At 39.7% G+C, this 16424-nt stretch overlaps 1 protein-coding gene across 1 annotated transcript in view; it reads right to left on the bottom strand.

The window, feature by feature from the left end:
- Positions 1 to 5075, bottom strand: part of ZSWIM5 (zinc finger SWIM-type containing 5) — a 52396-nt gene extending 47321 nt beyond the window's left edge. The window contains exons 1-2 of the mRNA XM_049775497.1: positions 4673 to 5075; positions 478 to 626 (exon numbers count right to left, since the gene is read on the bottom strand). Coding sequence (XP_049631454.1) covers positions 478 to 626; positions 4673 to 5075 — 552 coding nt within the window. The remainder of the gene's footprint in view (positions 1 to 477; positions 627 to 4672) is intronic.
- Between the last annotated feature and the right edge of the window lie 11349 nt (positions 5076 to 16424).

The raw sequence follows: 16424 nt of genomic DNA, 5'->3' as shown, positions 1-16424 counted from the left end.
TGCAGTTCCTTTTTAAAGTGCTGAACATATTCTAAAGTTGAATATGATGATGGCCACATATATTTATGAATATTCTAAAAAAAGTGATTGAGCTCTACACATTAAATGAGTGAACTGTATCGTACAGAGAAGGGAAGGGGAAAGGGAAGAGAAGTGAGAAAGCCCACCATGAGGATCCTCTAGCCCAAAATATTCTCTTCAAGACTTCCTCTAGGAGTTTTAGGTTGAAAGCAGAGGTTTCATTACCAAAACACCACTGTTACTCATTAATAGATAATGGGGCAGAAGGAAGAGGACTGCTAGGATGAGAAAATAGTTAGTTGATCTTAATGTAACCTGCTCAAGTCTGCTCTGATCAGCCCCTTCCATTAGTTTTCAAGCATTCAGTAACTCAAGGTCAGTCAATGCATAATGCCAGTATTGTGATGAGCCTTGTTTACTTAAGTGGGGGTCGGGGAGAACTTTTCAAAATCTTACCTTGGCAAACATTGAATTCAGTTGTTTTCCAGAACCATAGTAACCACCCTGAGAAAGAAAGAGCTTAACTTGTTCTTTCACCTGTTCTTCATCCAAATGCCAACAGTTCTCATCATCAATGCTGGCCCCAGCTGTGGGGTCTGGGGCACCTGTGGTGAATAGAAAGATGCAATAAATAGTTTGGAATCATAGACTAATATTCAGCAAGGGTCACTTTGTCAATCTATTAAAAAATAGATATTATGCCTTAATCTGGTCTGTCAACTATATGGTCCATAATTAATCTAAAAGATCTAATGCTAGTTTCAAGTACACTTAAGTCTTTGTATTTTTCCGCCCTGGGTCTACAAGTATCATCTTCAGTCAGGGGTGGGGGTCGGGGATCCCAGAAGAAAATGTAAAAATGTGGAAGTAGATTTTTTCCTAGAAGAGTCACATTTATGTTTTTGTTTGTTTTTGCCTTTCTATGAAATTCTATAAAAAATGTCTATAAAATAAATTTAAAGTCTATGTATTATTTAAAAATAAAATAAAAAATATTTCTTAGAGGGGCCAACTACATGCCTGATCTGCATGAGGCCCAAAGTTAGATTCCTAGTACTGAACTGTCCTCCAAGTTCCACACTGTTGGGTTTGGCCTTGGTGGCCCCTGAGCACTATGGGATATGAGTATTGAACTGTTTGGCTCACATGGTGCAGAGGAGTATCATTGGGGGTAGCTCCTGAAATGGCCCCACCCTTTGTGAGTTGGTCAGGAGTCCTCCCCAAAACATCTCCTTAAAAAAAAAATTAACGGGGCCAAAGAGATAGCATGGAGGTAAGGCGTTTGCCTTGCATGCAGAGGGTCAGTAGTATGAATCCCTGCATCCCAGATGGTCCCTGAGCCTGCCAGGAGCGATTTCTGAGCATAGAGCCAGGAGTAACCCTGGCTCTGAGTAACCCTGAGCACTGCCGGGTGTGACCTAAAAACCAAAAAAAAAAAAAAAAAAAAAAAACAAAACACAAAAAAACAACAAGCCTGGGGCCAGAGCAATAGTACAGTGGGTAGGGTATTTGCCTTGCACGCAGCCAACATGGGTTCAATTCCTAGCATCCCATATAATCTCCTGAGCCTGCCAGGAGTGATTTCTGAGCACAGAGCCAAGAATAATCCCTGAGTAATGCCAGGTGTGGCCCTAAAACAACAACAGCAAAAAAAAATTAGCAAGTCTATTTAAATATATATATATATATATATATATATATATATATATATATTTTTTTTTTTTTGGTTTTTGGGCCACACCTGGCGATGCTCAGGGGTTACTCCTGGCTATCTGCTCAGAAATAGCTCCTGGCAAGCTCGGGGGACCATATGGGACACAGGGATTCGAACCAACCACCTTTGGTCCTGGATTGGCTGCTTGCAAGGCAAACGCCACTGTGCTATCTCTCCGGGCCCTATTTAAATATTTTTAATTTTTAATTTATTAAATCACCATGAGATTATTTTAATTTTGGGGGGTTGTTGATATTTTAGGGAGGAGAGGTGTCACACCTGGTAATGCTCAGGGGTTACTCCTGGCTCTGCACTCAGAAATCACTTCTGGCAGGCACAGGGGACCATACGGTATGCCGGGATTCGAGCCACTATCTGTCCTGGATTGGTTATGTGCAAGGCAAATATCCTACCCACTGTGCTATTTCTCTGGCCCCAGACATGTTCATTTTTTTTTTAAGGAGGTGCTATCTCTTTGGCCCCTATTTTTAATTGTTTATAGGGGCTAACCCTAGTTGAGCTCATGGACTCCTGATAATGCTTGGCTAGGTGGTGTGGGCTCAATGGCTTGGTGCTTGGGCCCAGTAGTGCTGGGGCACCAGGACTACCCCCATGGTACTGGGAGGGTCAGGTGGTGCCAGGAATCAAACATGGGGTTCTTGCACATACTAAGCATGCGTTCTATTTTTGTGCTTAAAAATTCTGTTTTTTGGGGCCGGAGAAATAGCATGAAAGTAGGGCGTTAGCCTTTCATGCAGAAGGATGGTGGTTCAAATCCCGGCATCCCATATAGTCCCTTAAGCCTGCCAGGAGCGATTTCTGAGTGTAGAGCCAGGAGTAAACCCTGAGCATTGCTGGGTGTGACCATAACAAACAAACAAACAAAATTCTGTTTTTCAAGTTCACTATACAATTATAGTTTTGCAATGAAATCAACACTTTAAACTTGAGAATTCTGGCCCATTAAGCAGAGGCAGAATCACAAATAGTGAGGTAATTTTAAATAACTGTACTCAAAGGTGTTGGAGAGATAGTGAGTAGGGCTCTGCCTTGCATATTGTTTGGTCCTGGTTTGATCCTGAGCACAGCAAATGTTCCCCTAAATCCTGCACACAGTCAGTGCAGCTCCAAATCCAGCCCCCAAGGTTATGCTTAAAACTTCTTTAATATCTGAACTTACCTCAGCAATAGTTAAAAACACTATTTATACAGCCTTCTCCCCTGAGGGGGAAAGGCTGTTAGCTCTGATGACAGCAGAATTGCCAAAGTAGCGCAATGCTAATAACCTGATAGGCACCCAGGAAACAGTGAACACAAAATCAATCTTATACTTTCTTGTTCTCCAAGTCAGAGTCCTGGGGTAAGTTTTTAAAAACATGTCTCCACATGACTATAGCAAACATTCTACAATGTCACCATGTAACAGGTACTAATCAATCTACCTTTCTTTTTCGGCTGCATATAGTAAAGCCTTGTCTAAATAAAATCCAGGTGCATCTCATTCTATGGAGATTCAGAGTAGTCAATCATTCATTTGCTCTACAAATACAGATTAATACATATTATCTTCCATATGGTATCTATGATATACTGCTTTTCTTCTAATGTAGTTCTGAACAAAGTTCTCACTATATCACTTTCATGTTCAAAGACTTTAGCGAGATACTATTTTATTTTCTGGTTCATATAATTCCTTTTCTCAAACCCCTTCTTTATTTTCTGATTAAGTCCCTACAACCTGACTTTATTATAAAAGCACAGATTTAGTTATCTTTTCCATTAGATTATAAATTTCTTTTTGTTTGTTTGTTTGTTTATTTTGTTTTTGGGCTGTCCTCAGGGTTTACTCCTGGCTCTGTGCTCAGAAATCTTTCCTGGACAGCTCAGAATGCCAGGATTTAAACCATCATCCATCCTGGATTGGCTGAGTGCAAGGCAAAGGCCCTATTGTTGTATCTTTCCTGCTCAGATTATAAATTTCTTGGAAGAAGTAACTATGTCTGTTTTATGCCCTTAACACTAACTGCTTGCACAAATTACTCAATCCTTACTTGCTGAATGAATGAGTGAACATACTTTCTTTTCACCTTTCTTTGCCTTTCATGTACACCATGTTGTCTCCATTCTATAGCTCATAAATATAATACTTGCAGTTTCCTGATAATTTGGCTCTGTTTTTTACTTTTAGGTCACACTGTGAGATGCTCAAGAGCAATTTTAGTTTATTGCTTGGAAGTCACTCCTAGTAGTGTTAGTGGGACCATATAGAGAGTCAGAGTTCAAACAAAGTGCATGCTAGGCAAATTATGCACTCAGCCTGAGTTTGGTCCACACCCGGTGGTGCTCAGGGCTTACTCCTGGCTCTGTGCTCAGAAGTTGCCCCAGGCAGGCTCCGGGGACCATATGGGATTCCGGGAATGATTGGCTACATGCAAGGCAAATGCCCTACTGCTGTGCTTTCGCACAGGCCTCTCAGCCTGAGATTTCTGAAATGCTACATAATTAAGAGAAATTTCATGTTTCATTTCACTGAGTGACACAAATTATTTTTATTTTGTTTTGGGGATAGGTTTATAAGTAGAAATAATATATAACTAATATGCAGTCTTTTAAAAAAAATCCTTGTGAAGTATATAGTCAGACTGAAACTCTAGGGTTTAAGGGCCAGAGAGAGATAGTAAAGGGGTTAAGGTGCTCTCCTTGCATGTTGCTGACCATAGTTCAAATTCCCAGTATCACACATAGTCTCCTGAGCACCATAAGGGAGTCACACAGAGTCTGGAACAGCCCTTGATCACTTCTGGGTGTAGCCCTAAAACCCAAAATAAGAATAAAAAACAAAAAAAAGTTAACACCACAACAAAATAGCCCAATTTCTAAACAAGAATTAAAGCAACAAAGTAGAGTTTTAGTAAAAAAAAAATGTTGTACGATTACCATTTACTTGATTGATTTCTGAGTTGGAGGAAAGAATCTCATCTGCCAGTTTCTGTGCAGTTGGAAGAACTTCTGTGTGATGCGCTGTGATTAAATACTGAATAAACTTTTGTAGCTGGTCCCTATTCATCTGATAAAGGGTCTCTGAGATAGGAAGGCGCAATTTAACTTGGTCTGGTTTACGAATCCTGTAGAGCGAAAGTGCTACCACGTGAGCACAGTAGAATATGTCTTTGTTTCCACAGCCACATGTCACTGAAGTGATTTTGCATCGATCAAAACTGATTGCAACTTTATAAGTCACTGGTGGTTCAGAAGAAGTGGCTGGCTCAGTTACTGTGCCACTGAGATGGAAGCCTAAGGAAACAAAGAAAATGCATTTTGATTCTATTGTACGAAACATAAAGATTCTTATTTTACATTTCAATTTAATAAAATCAGAAACAATTTTATGAAAACCACCTATACATGTGAAGGCTCTTCACAGACACAAAGGTCAACACATTTTGTTTGTCTGGGGGCCAAATCCAGCTGTGTTCTGGTTTTGTGCTCACTCCAGAAAGGGTTTAGAAGACCATGTGGGATGCCATGATTAAATTAGGTTGCGAAAAAGGCAGAAGTGATCTCTACTCTCTACTCCATGAACTCTCTCGACGAATATACAAATTTTCACTTGTGTATGTGTATGTTTGTTAGGAAAAATAGTTTGTAAATCACAGTCTCAAAAAGGTTAATTAAGGAGCCGAAGCGGTGGTGCAAGTGGTAAGGCATCTGTCTGCCTTGCCCGAGCTAGCCTAGGACAGACCGCTCCTGGCTTGGAGTACCATATGGTACTCGGGGAATCGAACCCAGGTCCATCCTGAGCAGCCGCTTGCAAGGCAAACACCCTACCGCTGTGCTATTGCTCAGGCCCCAAGACTTTTTTTTTAAGTTAGATTAATTTTTATTTAAATAACTGTGATTTTTTTCAAAGTTATTGATAGTTGAGTTTTAAGCAGACAATATTTCAACACCAATTCCACCATCAGTGTCTTGTTTTGGGGGGGTCACACCTAGTGGTGCCGAAGGCTTACTCCTGGGATTTCACTCCTGGTAGGACTTGGGGGATTAAGTATCTCTCTACTCTATTAGGGGAATAAGCATTCCCTATTAAGTCTCAACACAAGCTAATTATAGCTTTTACTTGGATTAATTAATCTTCTTGCCTATAATGCTAATCTTTCTCCCAATTTTCCAGAATAGAGCAGAGTAATCTTTTTAAGAGACAAATAAAAACTTGCCATTCCTACTAAACAATTCATTTTATATTCTTGTGCTGAATATTGAACTTGGCATATAATAAAGATGTATAAAGATATTTCTTGAACTCAAATACTTAAAGCTTTCCAATCTCCACTGATTACAGAATAAAACTCACACTTCTTATGGTATGAACTCTATCTATGCTTACTTCCTACTACTTCTCAACATACTAAACATACTAAAATTCTTACAGATTTCTGATTAAGCTACACTTTCTTAGACTATCCTCAATATGAACTTTTCCATATTAGATGTTCCTTCTTCACATTCTTAATTTTAAACACAAATACTACTCATTTTGTAAAGTTTTCTCTGATCTCCTTGAAAAATAATAGACCAATGTAGTAAAACAGTAGGCTAAAAATAAATATATAAAACTCTGCTATATATCTATATAAAAACAAACTAGAAGAGAAACAAACAATCCCATTCAGAGAACAAAAACAATAAAAGTATCAAAAAGAAGTAACCAGAAAAAGACAAATAGTTAAAAACACATAAACAAAAAGAACAAAGTATCATAAAGAACTAAGTATTCAGAAACAACCACTGTTGTAAAATATTTAATTAAATATAAATACTCAGTCACTGTTAAAAGAAATAAAAGAACACACAAGGGTATGGAAAGATATTCCATACTCATGGATTAGAATAACTAACATTATTAAAATGATCCATATATGGGCCCGGAGAGATAGCACAGCGGTGTTTGCCTTGCAAGCAGCCGATCCAGGACCAAAGGTGGTTGGTTTGAATCCCGGTGTCCCATATGGTCCTCCATGCCTGCCAGGAGCTATTTCTGAGCAGACAGCCAGGAGTAACCCCTGAGCATCGCCAGGTGTGGCCCAAAAACCAAAAAAAAAAAAAAAAGATCCATATACCCAAATATTTTTAAGGATCCAATGCAATTCTTATCAAAATTACAAGGCCTTCTTCAAGGAAATATAACAAATATTACTAACATTTGTATGGCACCACAAAAGATCTCAAGTAGCCAAAATAGAAAAAATGTGATGGAGGTATCACATTTACTTACTTTACATTATACTATATACATGTACAAAAATCATTCAAAACTCTATTAATCAAAACTGTGGTATTGGAATAAAAGCAGAAATGAAGAACATTAGATTTGAAAACCCAAAAATAAACCATCAGCTATATTAAGGGGGCAGAGAGATAGCACAGTGGTAAGCCGTTTTTGCTTTGCACACGGCCAACACAGGATGGAATCTGGTTTGAATCCCGGCATCCCATATGGTCCCCTGAGCCTGCCAGGAACAACTTCTGAGCACAGAGCCAGAAGAAATCCCTAAGCACAGCCAGGTGTGACCGCAAAACAAAACAAAAAGATATACTACATTAATCAATGACAGGGCACGAAGCAATGGCACAGCGGTGGGTGTTTATCTTGCACACTGCTGACCCAGGACAGACCTTGGTTCAATCCCTGGCATCTCATATGGTCCCCTAAGCCAGGAGCAATTTCTGAGCACATAGTCAGGAGTAAACCCCCCCCCCCAGCGTCACTGGGTGTGGCCCAAAATTCAAAAACAAACAAACAAGTTAATCAATGACAAAATATCAAGAATATAAAATGGAAAAAGGAAAGTACCTTCAACAGTGTCAGAAAAACTGGATAGTTACATATGAAAGAATGAAACTGTTCCATACCATGTACATATATTAACAAAATTAATCCAAGACTTAGCTATTAAACCCAACTCTATAAAATCCACAAAGGAAAACATAGGCACAACACTCCATAATATTGGATTTAGTAATGTCTTCAGAGATTCAATACCATTGGCAAAGAAAACAAAAGCAAAATAAACAAATGGAATTAAACCAAACTAAAAAGCTCTATAGTATATAAAATAAACTTCCATTAAAACTGAACACCTTTGGCCCTAGAGTATAGTGAGAAGAAGAAAAGAAACTGAGTGATACAGAGAAACACAAATATGAAAGGTTCGGATCCAGGGGCCAAGTGGTCTCAGGTACATTAGAAGTGTTAAAAAAGGACAGAATTAAATATCCAAGCCAAAGGCAACAACAATAGAATCAGAGACTCAAACTTTAAAATCTAAACTTAAAATGGGACTGTTATACTGGTGGAGGGAAGTGGACACTGGTAGTTGGACTGGCCCTGAAACCCAACTATGAAGGACTTTGCACATCACAATTGTCTCAATAAAATAAAATTTAAAAAAGGAGTAACATATTCATAGAGTAACATTTGCTAAAGGCTAATATACAGGATATACAAAGAACTCATAAAATTCAACATAAAAACAAACAACCCAATAAAAAATATGTAAAAGAGCTGAAGTGACACCACTAAAAATAAAGAAGGCCAACAGGCACATTAAAAAAATGATCAGGGGGGGCCGGGCGGTGGCGCTGGAGGTAAGGTGCCTGCCTTACCTGCGCTAGCCTAGGAGACGGACCGCGGTTCGATCCCCCGGCGTCCCATATGGTCCCCCAAGCCAGGAGCGACTTCTGAGCGCATAGCCAGGAGTAACCCCTGCGCGTTACCGGGTGTGGCCCAAAAACCAAAAAAAAAAAAAAAAAATGATCAGGGGCTGGAGCAGTGGTGCAGGGTAGAACGTTTGCCTTGCACACCGTTGATCTACAACTGACACGGTTCAATCCCCCAGCATCCCATATGGTTCCCCAAGCCCAGAGCAATTTTTGAGCGCATAGCCAGATGTGGCCCAAAAAAACAAAACAAAACAAAAAAAGATCATCATTGCTAATTATTAGGGAAATATAAATCAAAATGACAATGAAATATCTCCTGACACATTTTGTCTGTAGCAAAAAAGTTAAAAAACAAGTATTGGGGCCACCTAGTGTGACCTAAAAAAAGAGTAAACCTGGGGCCGGAGAGATAGCATTTGTCTTTCATGCAGAAGGTCATTGGTTCAAAGCCCAGCATCCCATAAGGTCCCATAAGGTCCCCAGAACCTGCCAGCAGCAATTTCTGAGCATGGAGCCAGGAGAAACCTGAGGGCTGCCGGGTGTGATCCAAAAACCAAAAAAAAAAAAAAAAAAAAAGATCATCATTGCTAATTAATTATTAGGAAAATGTAAATCAAAATGACAATGAAATATCTCCTGACACATTTTGTCTGTAGCAAAAGGGCTAGAAGGGTTAGAAAACAAGTGTTGGGGTCACCGAGTGTGACCTAAAAGAGAGCAAACCTAGAACTTTGCTAGTCCTGGCCCCAAAACAAATGAACAAAATCTCCATACCATTTTATTACATATTAATTATAATATAAAGAAGCATAAGATTAGTCTATTAATTTACATTCTCTTACGGTAATTCTACTTTTAAGTTTGTTTCTTTTCTTTTTTTTAAATCTTCCTACTATTTCCTTAAGAGATTAAACCAGTTTATATTCTCAGAATAGTGTATGAAAGTTTCATTTTCTCCAAACTCTTGTCAACACTTGCTTTTGGGGGGAGGGTTTACACCCGGCAGTGCTCAGGGGTTACTCCTTACGATGTGTTCAGAAATCACTTCTGGCAGGCTCGGGGAACCATATGGGATGGCAGGAATTGAACCAGGGTCTGTCTCAGGTAGCACGTGCAAGGCAAATGCCCTACAGCTGTGCTATCTCTCTGACAGATACTCTTGACTCAGGAATTATTCCTGACTAAAGGGGGGTAACCACATAGGATGCTGGAGATTGAAGCCAGGGAAGTCGTGTGCAAGGCAAACATTTTTCCTGCTGTACTATCATTCCAGCCCTGGTATGAAAATTTCTTTCCTTTTATTTATTTATCTGTTTATTTATTTATTTATTGGTTTTTGGGTCACACCTGGCAGCGCTCAGGGGTTACTCGAGGCTCCACGCTCAGAAATTGCTCCTGGCAGGTTCAGGGGACCATATGGGATGCCAGGATACGAACCACTGTCTTTCTGCATGCAAGGCAAATGCCTTACCTCCATGCTATCTCTCCAGCCCTGGTATGGAAATTTCTTAAAAATTTAAACATAGAGGGGCCAGAGAGCACAGCAGTAGGGTGTTTGTTTGCCTTTCAAGTATCCAATCCAGGAACGACGGTAGTTCTCAGCATCCCCCAAACCTGACAGGAGTGATTTCTCAGCGCAGAACCAGAAATAGCCCCTGTGGGGCTGGTGAGGTGGCGCTAGAGGTAAGGTGTCTGCCTTGCAAGCACTAGCCAAGGAAAGACCATGGTTCAATCCCCCCGGCATCACATATGGTCACCCCAAGCCAGAGGCAATTTCTGAGCTCTTAGCCAGGAGTAACTCCTGAGCATCAAATGGGTGTGGCCTGAAAAACCAAAAAAAAAAAAAAAGAAAAGAAAAGAAATAGCCCCTGAGCACTACCGGGTGTGACCCAAAAACCAAAAACCGAAAAAAAAAAAAAAGAATTAAAACATACCTTAAGACTCAGCAATTCTACAACTAGGTCTCAATCCAAAGAACAATAATTTAAAAAGCTATGTGCAGGACTAGAGAAATAGTATAGTGTGTAAGGCACTTGTTTTGCATGGTTCCATCTTTGTTTCCACTTGATACCACATATGGCTCTCTGAGTACCACCAGAAGTAATCTTGAACTCAGAGCCAAGAATAACCCCCCGATGTACAGCCAGATGTCAGCCACTAGAGTATACCCAGGTGCAGCCCCCCATCCTCGCTTCTCAAAAGCCAAGTGCACACTAATGCTCATTACCATTTTGTTTACAATAGCCATGATCTGGCAACAATACAAATGCCCAACGACAGATAAATAAATAGATTAAGATATAGTATTGGGTTGGGAAAATAGCTCAAAGAGATGGTTCATATGCTTTGCACAAGGGAGACCTGTGTTTGAACTTCATTGTTGCATGGTGCACCAAATACCACAGGGAGGAAACCCTGAGCATCAAGCCAGGAATAGCTCCTAAGCATCACTGGGTGTCACCCCCTCAAAAGAAAATAGCGAAAGAGATGGTAGTGGGTCTGCTTGCTGCTCCACCATCCTAGGTTAGAATTACCTCCGGTTAACTTTACTGGACCTAATCCATTCTGGCTAGGTTCAGCAGCCTCCACACCCAACCTACATTATATATATGGGCCCACACCATAGATTCTTACCTTCTGGTAGCTATTCTGTCATTCCAGATGGACAGAGAAGAAACAGAACAAGCCCAGATTAGTACATTAGAAATTTCAGTGTAGGGGCTGGAGAGATAGCATGGAGGTAAGGCGTTTGTCTTGCGTCCAGAGGGACGGTGGTTCGAATCCCGGCATCCCATAAGGTCCCCCATGCATGCCAGGGGCGATTTCTGAGCATAGAGCCAGGAGTAACCCCTGAGCGCTGTCGGGTGTGACCCCCCCAAAAAAAAAGAAAAGAAAAAGAAATTTCAGTGTGGGGCTGGAGAGATAGCATGGAGGTAATGTGTTTGCCTAGCATGCAGAAGGTAGGTGGTTCCAATCCCAGCATCCCATATGTTCCCCCAAGCCTGCCAGGAGCGATTTCTGAGCCTGGAGCCAGGAGTAACCCCAGAGCGCTGTCAGGTGTGACCCCCCCAAAAAAAAAGAAAAGAAAAAGAAATTTCAGTGTGGGGCTGGAGAGATAGCATGGAGGTAATGTGTTTGCCTAGCATGCAGAAGGTAGGTGGTTCCAATCCCAGCATCCCATATGTTCCCCCAAGTCTGCCAGGAGCGATTTCTGAGCCTGGAGCCAGGAGTAACCCCAGAGCGCTGTCAGGTATGACCCAAAAACCAAAAAAAAAAAAAAAAAAAAGAAATTTCAGTGTGTTTCGGGGGGGGAGGTTAAGTATAAAAACTTATTTCCCAACACAGCATTAAGAAACCAATGGGGAAAATATCACTAAGAAGATAAACACCAGTGAATTCTCAATGATGAGCTCAAAGAACAATGAACAAGTAGTCAGCAAAGTACATAAAAGTATAAGTTTCAAAATTAAAAAAAAAACAAACTACTAGTCAAAAATGGCAAAAAAAAAGAGTACAGTGGTATTAAAGAAATTCAACAGAAGCTCTGAATAGCAGAATAACAGAAGCTGAGCAAAAGATCAAGGAGATCCAAGATGAGGGGGAACCTCTAGGAAACAGCAGAAAATATAAAATAGTCTGAAAAGCAATAAGCAGCATACCTGAGAACTCTGGGGGCACTATTCAATAGCAACAATAAAACTATCAGAGGAAGGGCCCGGAGAGATAGCACAGCGGTGCTTGCCTTGCAAACAGCCGATCCAGGACCAAAGGTGGTTGGTTTGAATCCCGGTGTCCCATATGATCCCCCCGTGACTGCCAGGAGCTATTTCTGAGCAGACAGCCAGGAGTAACCCCTGAGCATCGCCAGGTGTGGCCCCCCCAAAAAAAAACTATCATAGGAATCCCTAAAGAACAAATGTTATGAAGAAACAAGTTAAAGAAATCATCAATAAAAATTTCCTAGTGCTGAGGATCACAGACAACAAGATCCCAGAGGCACAAAGTTTCCTAGTGGATATACTCAACTAGGAAAACTCCAAGACACATTGTACTCAATTTAAAAAAGGCAAAGATAGAGACAGAACGCTGAAAGTAGCAAGAACCAAAGGAATGCCCGAAAGATGTACAGCAGATCTAGCAAAATGAAGCTGCAAGCTAGCAAAGAATGGGGGAATAGAGTTCAAAAACAAAGTGAAATAAATACCTGGCCAAGAAAACTCTTACCCAGCTAGATTATCATTCAGATTTCAAAAACACAAAGCCCCTGGACAGGCAATAGTTTAGAAAGTTTATAGTCACGAAACCAGTTGTACAAGAAGCATTAAAAGAGCATCTCTACAGGATAGGACAAACTTCCATGGCACTCATGAAAAATCCCATTTACACAATGAAATATTACTAAGATATTAGAAAAGACAAGGTCTTATATTTTACAACATATAGATGAAACTGTAGAAAGTTCTGCTAAAAAGAAAAAGACAAATAACTAGATTCTGAATCATATGTGGTATAAAGAGAAACAAAGATAGGTGATAGAGAATGACCAATGAAAATGAACCCTTAGCCCCAGATCCAAGTATTAAGGTTAGCAAGTAAGGAGGTAAGCTAACAGGATAGAGAGTTCAAAGGACTATGGTAGAGGGACAGTTTGGTGGTGGGTATGGAAACTGTACCCCTAAAACATAAACATTCATACTCTTGCAAACAAACATTATCTTGGTTTAAAATTTTGGGAGAGGGCTGGAGCGGTGGTGCAGCTGTAGGGCATTTACCTTGCAAGCAGCTGACCTAGGATGAATAGTGATCCCCTGGTGACCCCCAAGTCAGGAGCAATTTCTGAACGCCGAGCCAGGAGTAACCCCTAAGCATCACTAAGTGTGGCCCCAAAACAAAAGTAAAATAAAATAAAATAAAAATAAAGATTTTGGTATAAAGCATATTTTTATATATTCTTTTTAAAGAATGTATTTAATTTGAATTGATTTATTGTAAAACATGGCTAACATAATCAACGGTAAAGGTAAAAAAGTTTGTACGCTTACCACTGTATTTCACATTGTACTGACAATCCTAGCAACAGCAGTTAAGAAAAAGTAAAAAAATAAATAAATAAATAAATAAAAGAAAAAGTAAAAAGTAAAATTGTCTCTGCAGGTGATATACACATACACAGAACACTGAATATCACATTACTTTCCCAAAGTACTGCTAACATGAATTCAGTAAAGTGCAAGGATACAAAACTTGCCACAGCCTCTAAGAGGAGGACACAATTCGCCTGTGCCTGCCATGAAGAGGATACAAGAAATTCTCCCTTCAGTTTAAAAGTTTTTGTTTGTTTGGGTTTTTTTGGCCACACCCGGGGTGATGCTTGGGGTTACTCCTGGCTATGTGCTCAGAAAATGCCCCTGGTTTGGGGGATCATATGGAACACCAGTGGATCGAACCAATGTCCGTCCTAGGTTAGCACTTGCAAGGCAAACACCCTACTTTGGCCCAGTTTAAAAGTTGTTTTTTTTTTTAATATATTTTTTGGGTCACATCTGGCAGCACTCAGGGGTTACTCCTGGCTCCATGCTCAGAAATCGTTTCTGGCAGGCTAAGAAAACCATATGGGATGCCGGGATTCGAACCAATGACATTCTGCATGAAAGGCAAACGCCTTACCTCCATGCTATCTCTCCGGCCCCGAGTTTAAAAGGTTTTTTTTTGTTGTTTTTTTTTTTTTGGTTTTGTGCCACACCTGGCGGTGCTCAGGGGTTACTCCTGGCTGTCTGCTCAGAAATAGCTCCTGGCAGGCACGGGGGACCATATGGGACACCGGGATTCGAACCAACCACCTTTGGTCCTGGATCGGCTGCTTGCAAGGCAAACGCCGCCGTGCTATCTCTCCGGGCCCATCTTTTCCATTTTTTATATTTTCATCTAATGTACCAAAAGGGTCTATTAGAATTTGTTTATGAATGAAAAATTCACATGGAACTGAAACTTTAAAACATTTAATAAAGGTAATGTTGATTTGTAAGATTGTATGTTTCAGGGATACAATTACGCACCTCTTTAAAATTTAATTGATTAAATAACTCAGAATGATAAGGACAAATATCAATCATCTTGTCAATGTATGGTTATAATAATGTGGACATAGTGAGGGAGTAAACAATGTTCAATAAAAACAAACCCTTAACAAGTTACAGACAGGGTAGGGGAATGGGTGGGTAGATCCTCTGGGCAGTGGCAGAAGAGTACTGGTACTCTGGTGGCATGATGTAGTAACTAATCAAGCAAAAATTGTTAATTACAATTTGTAGTTGTAATTATAAATACAAGACGTGTAGTCAACGTTACCTCAGAAAAACTTAAGAGTGAATCCTTAAGTATTCATATCTATAATGGGGAGAACTGAACATAATTATCAAATCTGATTGTATTATTAAAATTAAACCAGCCAATAATTGAATGATTTTACTGGAATGGTGAATAGAATGACAACTTGTATACAAGCAAATAGTGACGTATTAAGATGATTTTTATAATCCATATTTATGCTTCAAAGAAATAGCTTTTATACCTCTGCCAATTTTCCAAACATTTTTATATAAAACAGCAGTTTCACTAGTTGACATTTATTAAGTACTATATGCCAGTGGTCTAAATATATTTTATGTATTAACTACCTAAATCCTCACCAAAAAAAATCTAATACAGATTTGACTAATATCACCCCTCTTCAGGTCAGAAAAATGAGGTTCAGAATGGTAAAGGAACTTAAATTTAAGATCATACAGTTTTAAAAAGTAGAGCTATTTGCACAAGGTATTTTGACTTCATAAATTGCTTTCTTAAGCACTAAATTAAATATGTATCTGCAATTTAAATTATAAACAATATTTCATTAAGTAACGAGTAAGTACATCTCTGCAAAGACAGATCCTAAGCACATGTAAGTTAGCACACTTTGGTAATCTGGTTTTCTGAGCAATGGAAAGTGACAAGTGCTCTGTGAGGTTCTCACAGTTGGAATGAAGATGGGCTCATGAACTTATCAGTACAAGACAATGTCTAAGTACAATGAGTGAATCATCTGCTGAAAGTTCTAAAGGAAAGCACTTCTCAGAATAGCCCTCTGACACTATTCAGTCCTTTGAAATTCTGAATGCAAGAAAGCTTGGGTAATTAAAACCACTTTGCTCATTGCTCTTTTGATTCATCAGACAGGTGCTAATGCATGAAAATGAAAAGTAGTAGCTTCAGTGAATGGCAAGGAAAAGGAGAACCCTGGTTTACAAAAAGAATAATAAAAAAATAGTTTAAGAGTGGTATACATAAACACACATACAGATATAAACTTGGTAACTTCCTTGAATAAGAACGCTTTTCTCTTAAATGTGCCCTTGATGAAATAGCATAGCATAAATTAGACCTTTTCAATTAATTACTGCTTCCTGAAAGGCCAAAGCAGTTACTCTTTCTCCTTTTCATTGCCTAGTAAAATATTGCCATAAGGTTTAAAACAGTGAGAGACATGCAAAATAACTAATTTCCTTTCCAGAAAGTGTTAGATATATGTGAAAATATTTTTTTAAAGAACATATATCCCAGAGATATCATTTAATAGCAACCCCACTGTCCAGGGCCGGTGCCTGTCTAAGTTCACAAGAAGCAGATGGCTCCCACTCACTGGGTAAGGGTGTGAGAGATTGCAAAGTGAGAAGGATTGTTATTCAGGAATACAAACGATGCTGCCCCATTACTCTGAGAGCTACTTGGTTTGTTTGTATCAGAAGGTCACCTTAAGCTACACTGAGCAGCTGAGTAAGCTGGAAGGCCCTTCTTGTGGCCATCTGCTCTCCTCCCAGACTCCTTTGGCAAATCAAGAGGTTTTCCTTGTATTAACCTCTGAAAATCAGCCACAAACCCTTCTAAGTATCTGCTTATCAGGCAGTATTCTCCACTCTCCATCTGT

The sequence above is a fragment of the Suncus etruscus genome, chromosome 6, assembly GCF_024139225.1.
Source record: "Suncus etruscus isolate mSunEtr1 chromosome 6, mSunEtr1.pri.cur, whole genome shotgun sequence".
NCBI classification, from domain to species: Eukaryota; Metazoa; Chordata; class Mammalia; order Eulipotyphla; family Soricidae; genus Suncus; species Suncus etruscus.
Note: the sequence above shows the minus strand (reverse complement) of the source record. Positions and strands in the feature narration are given on the sequence as shown.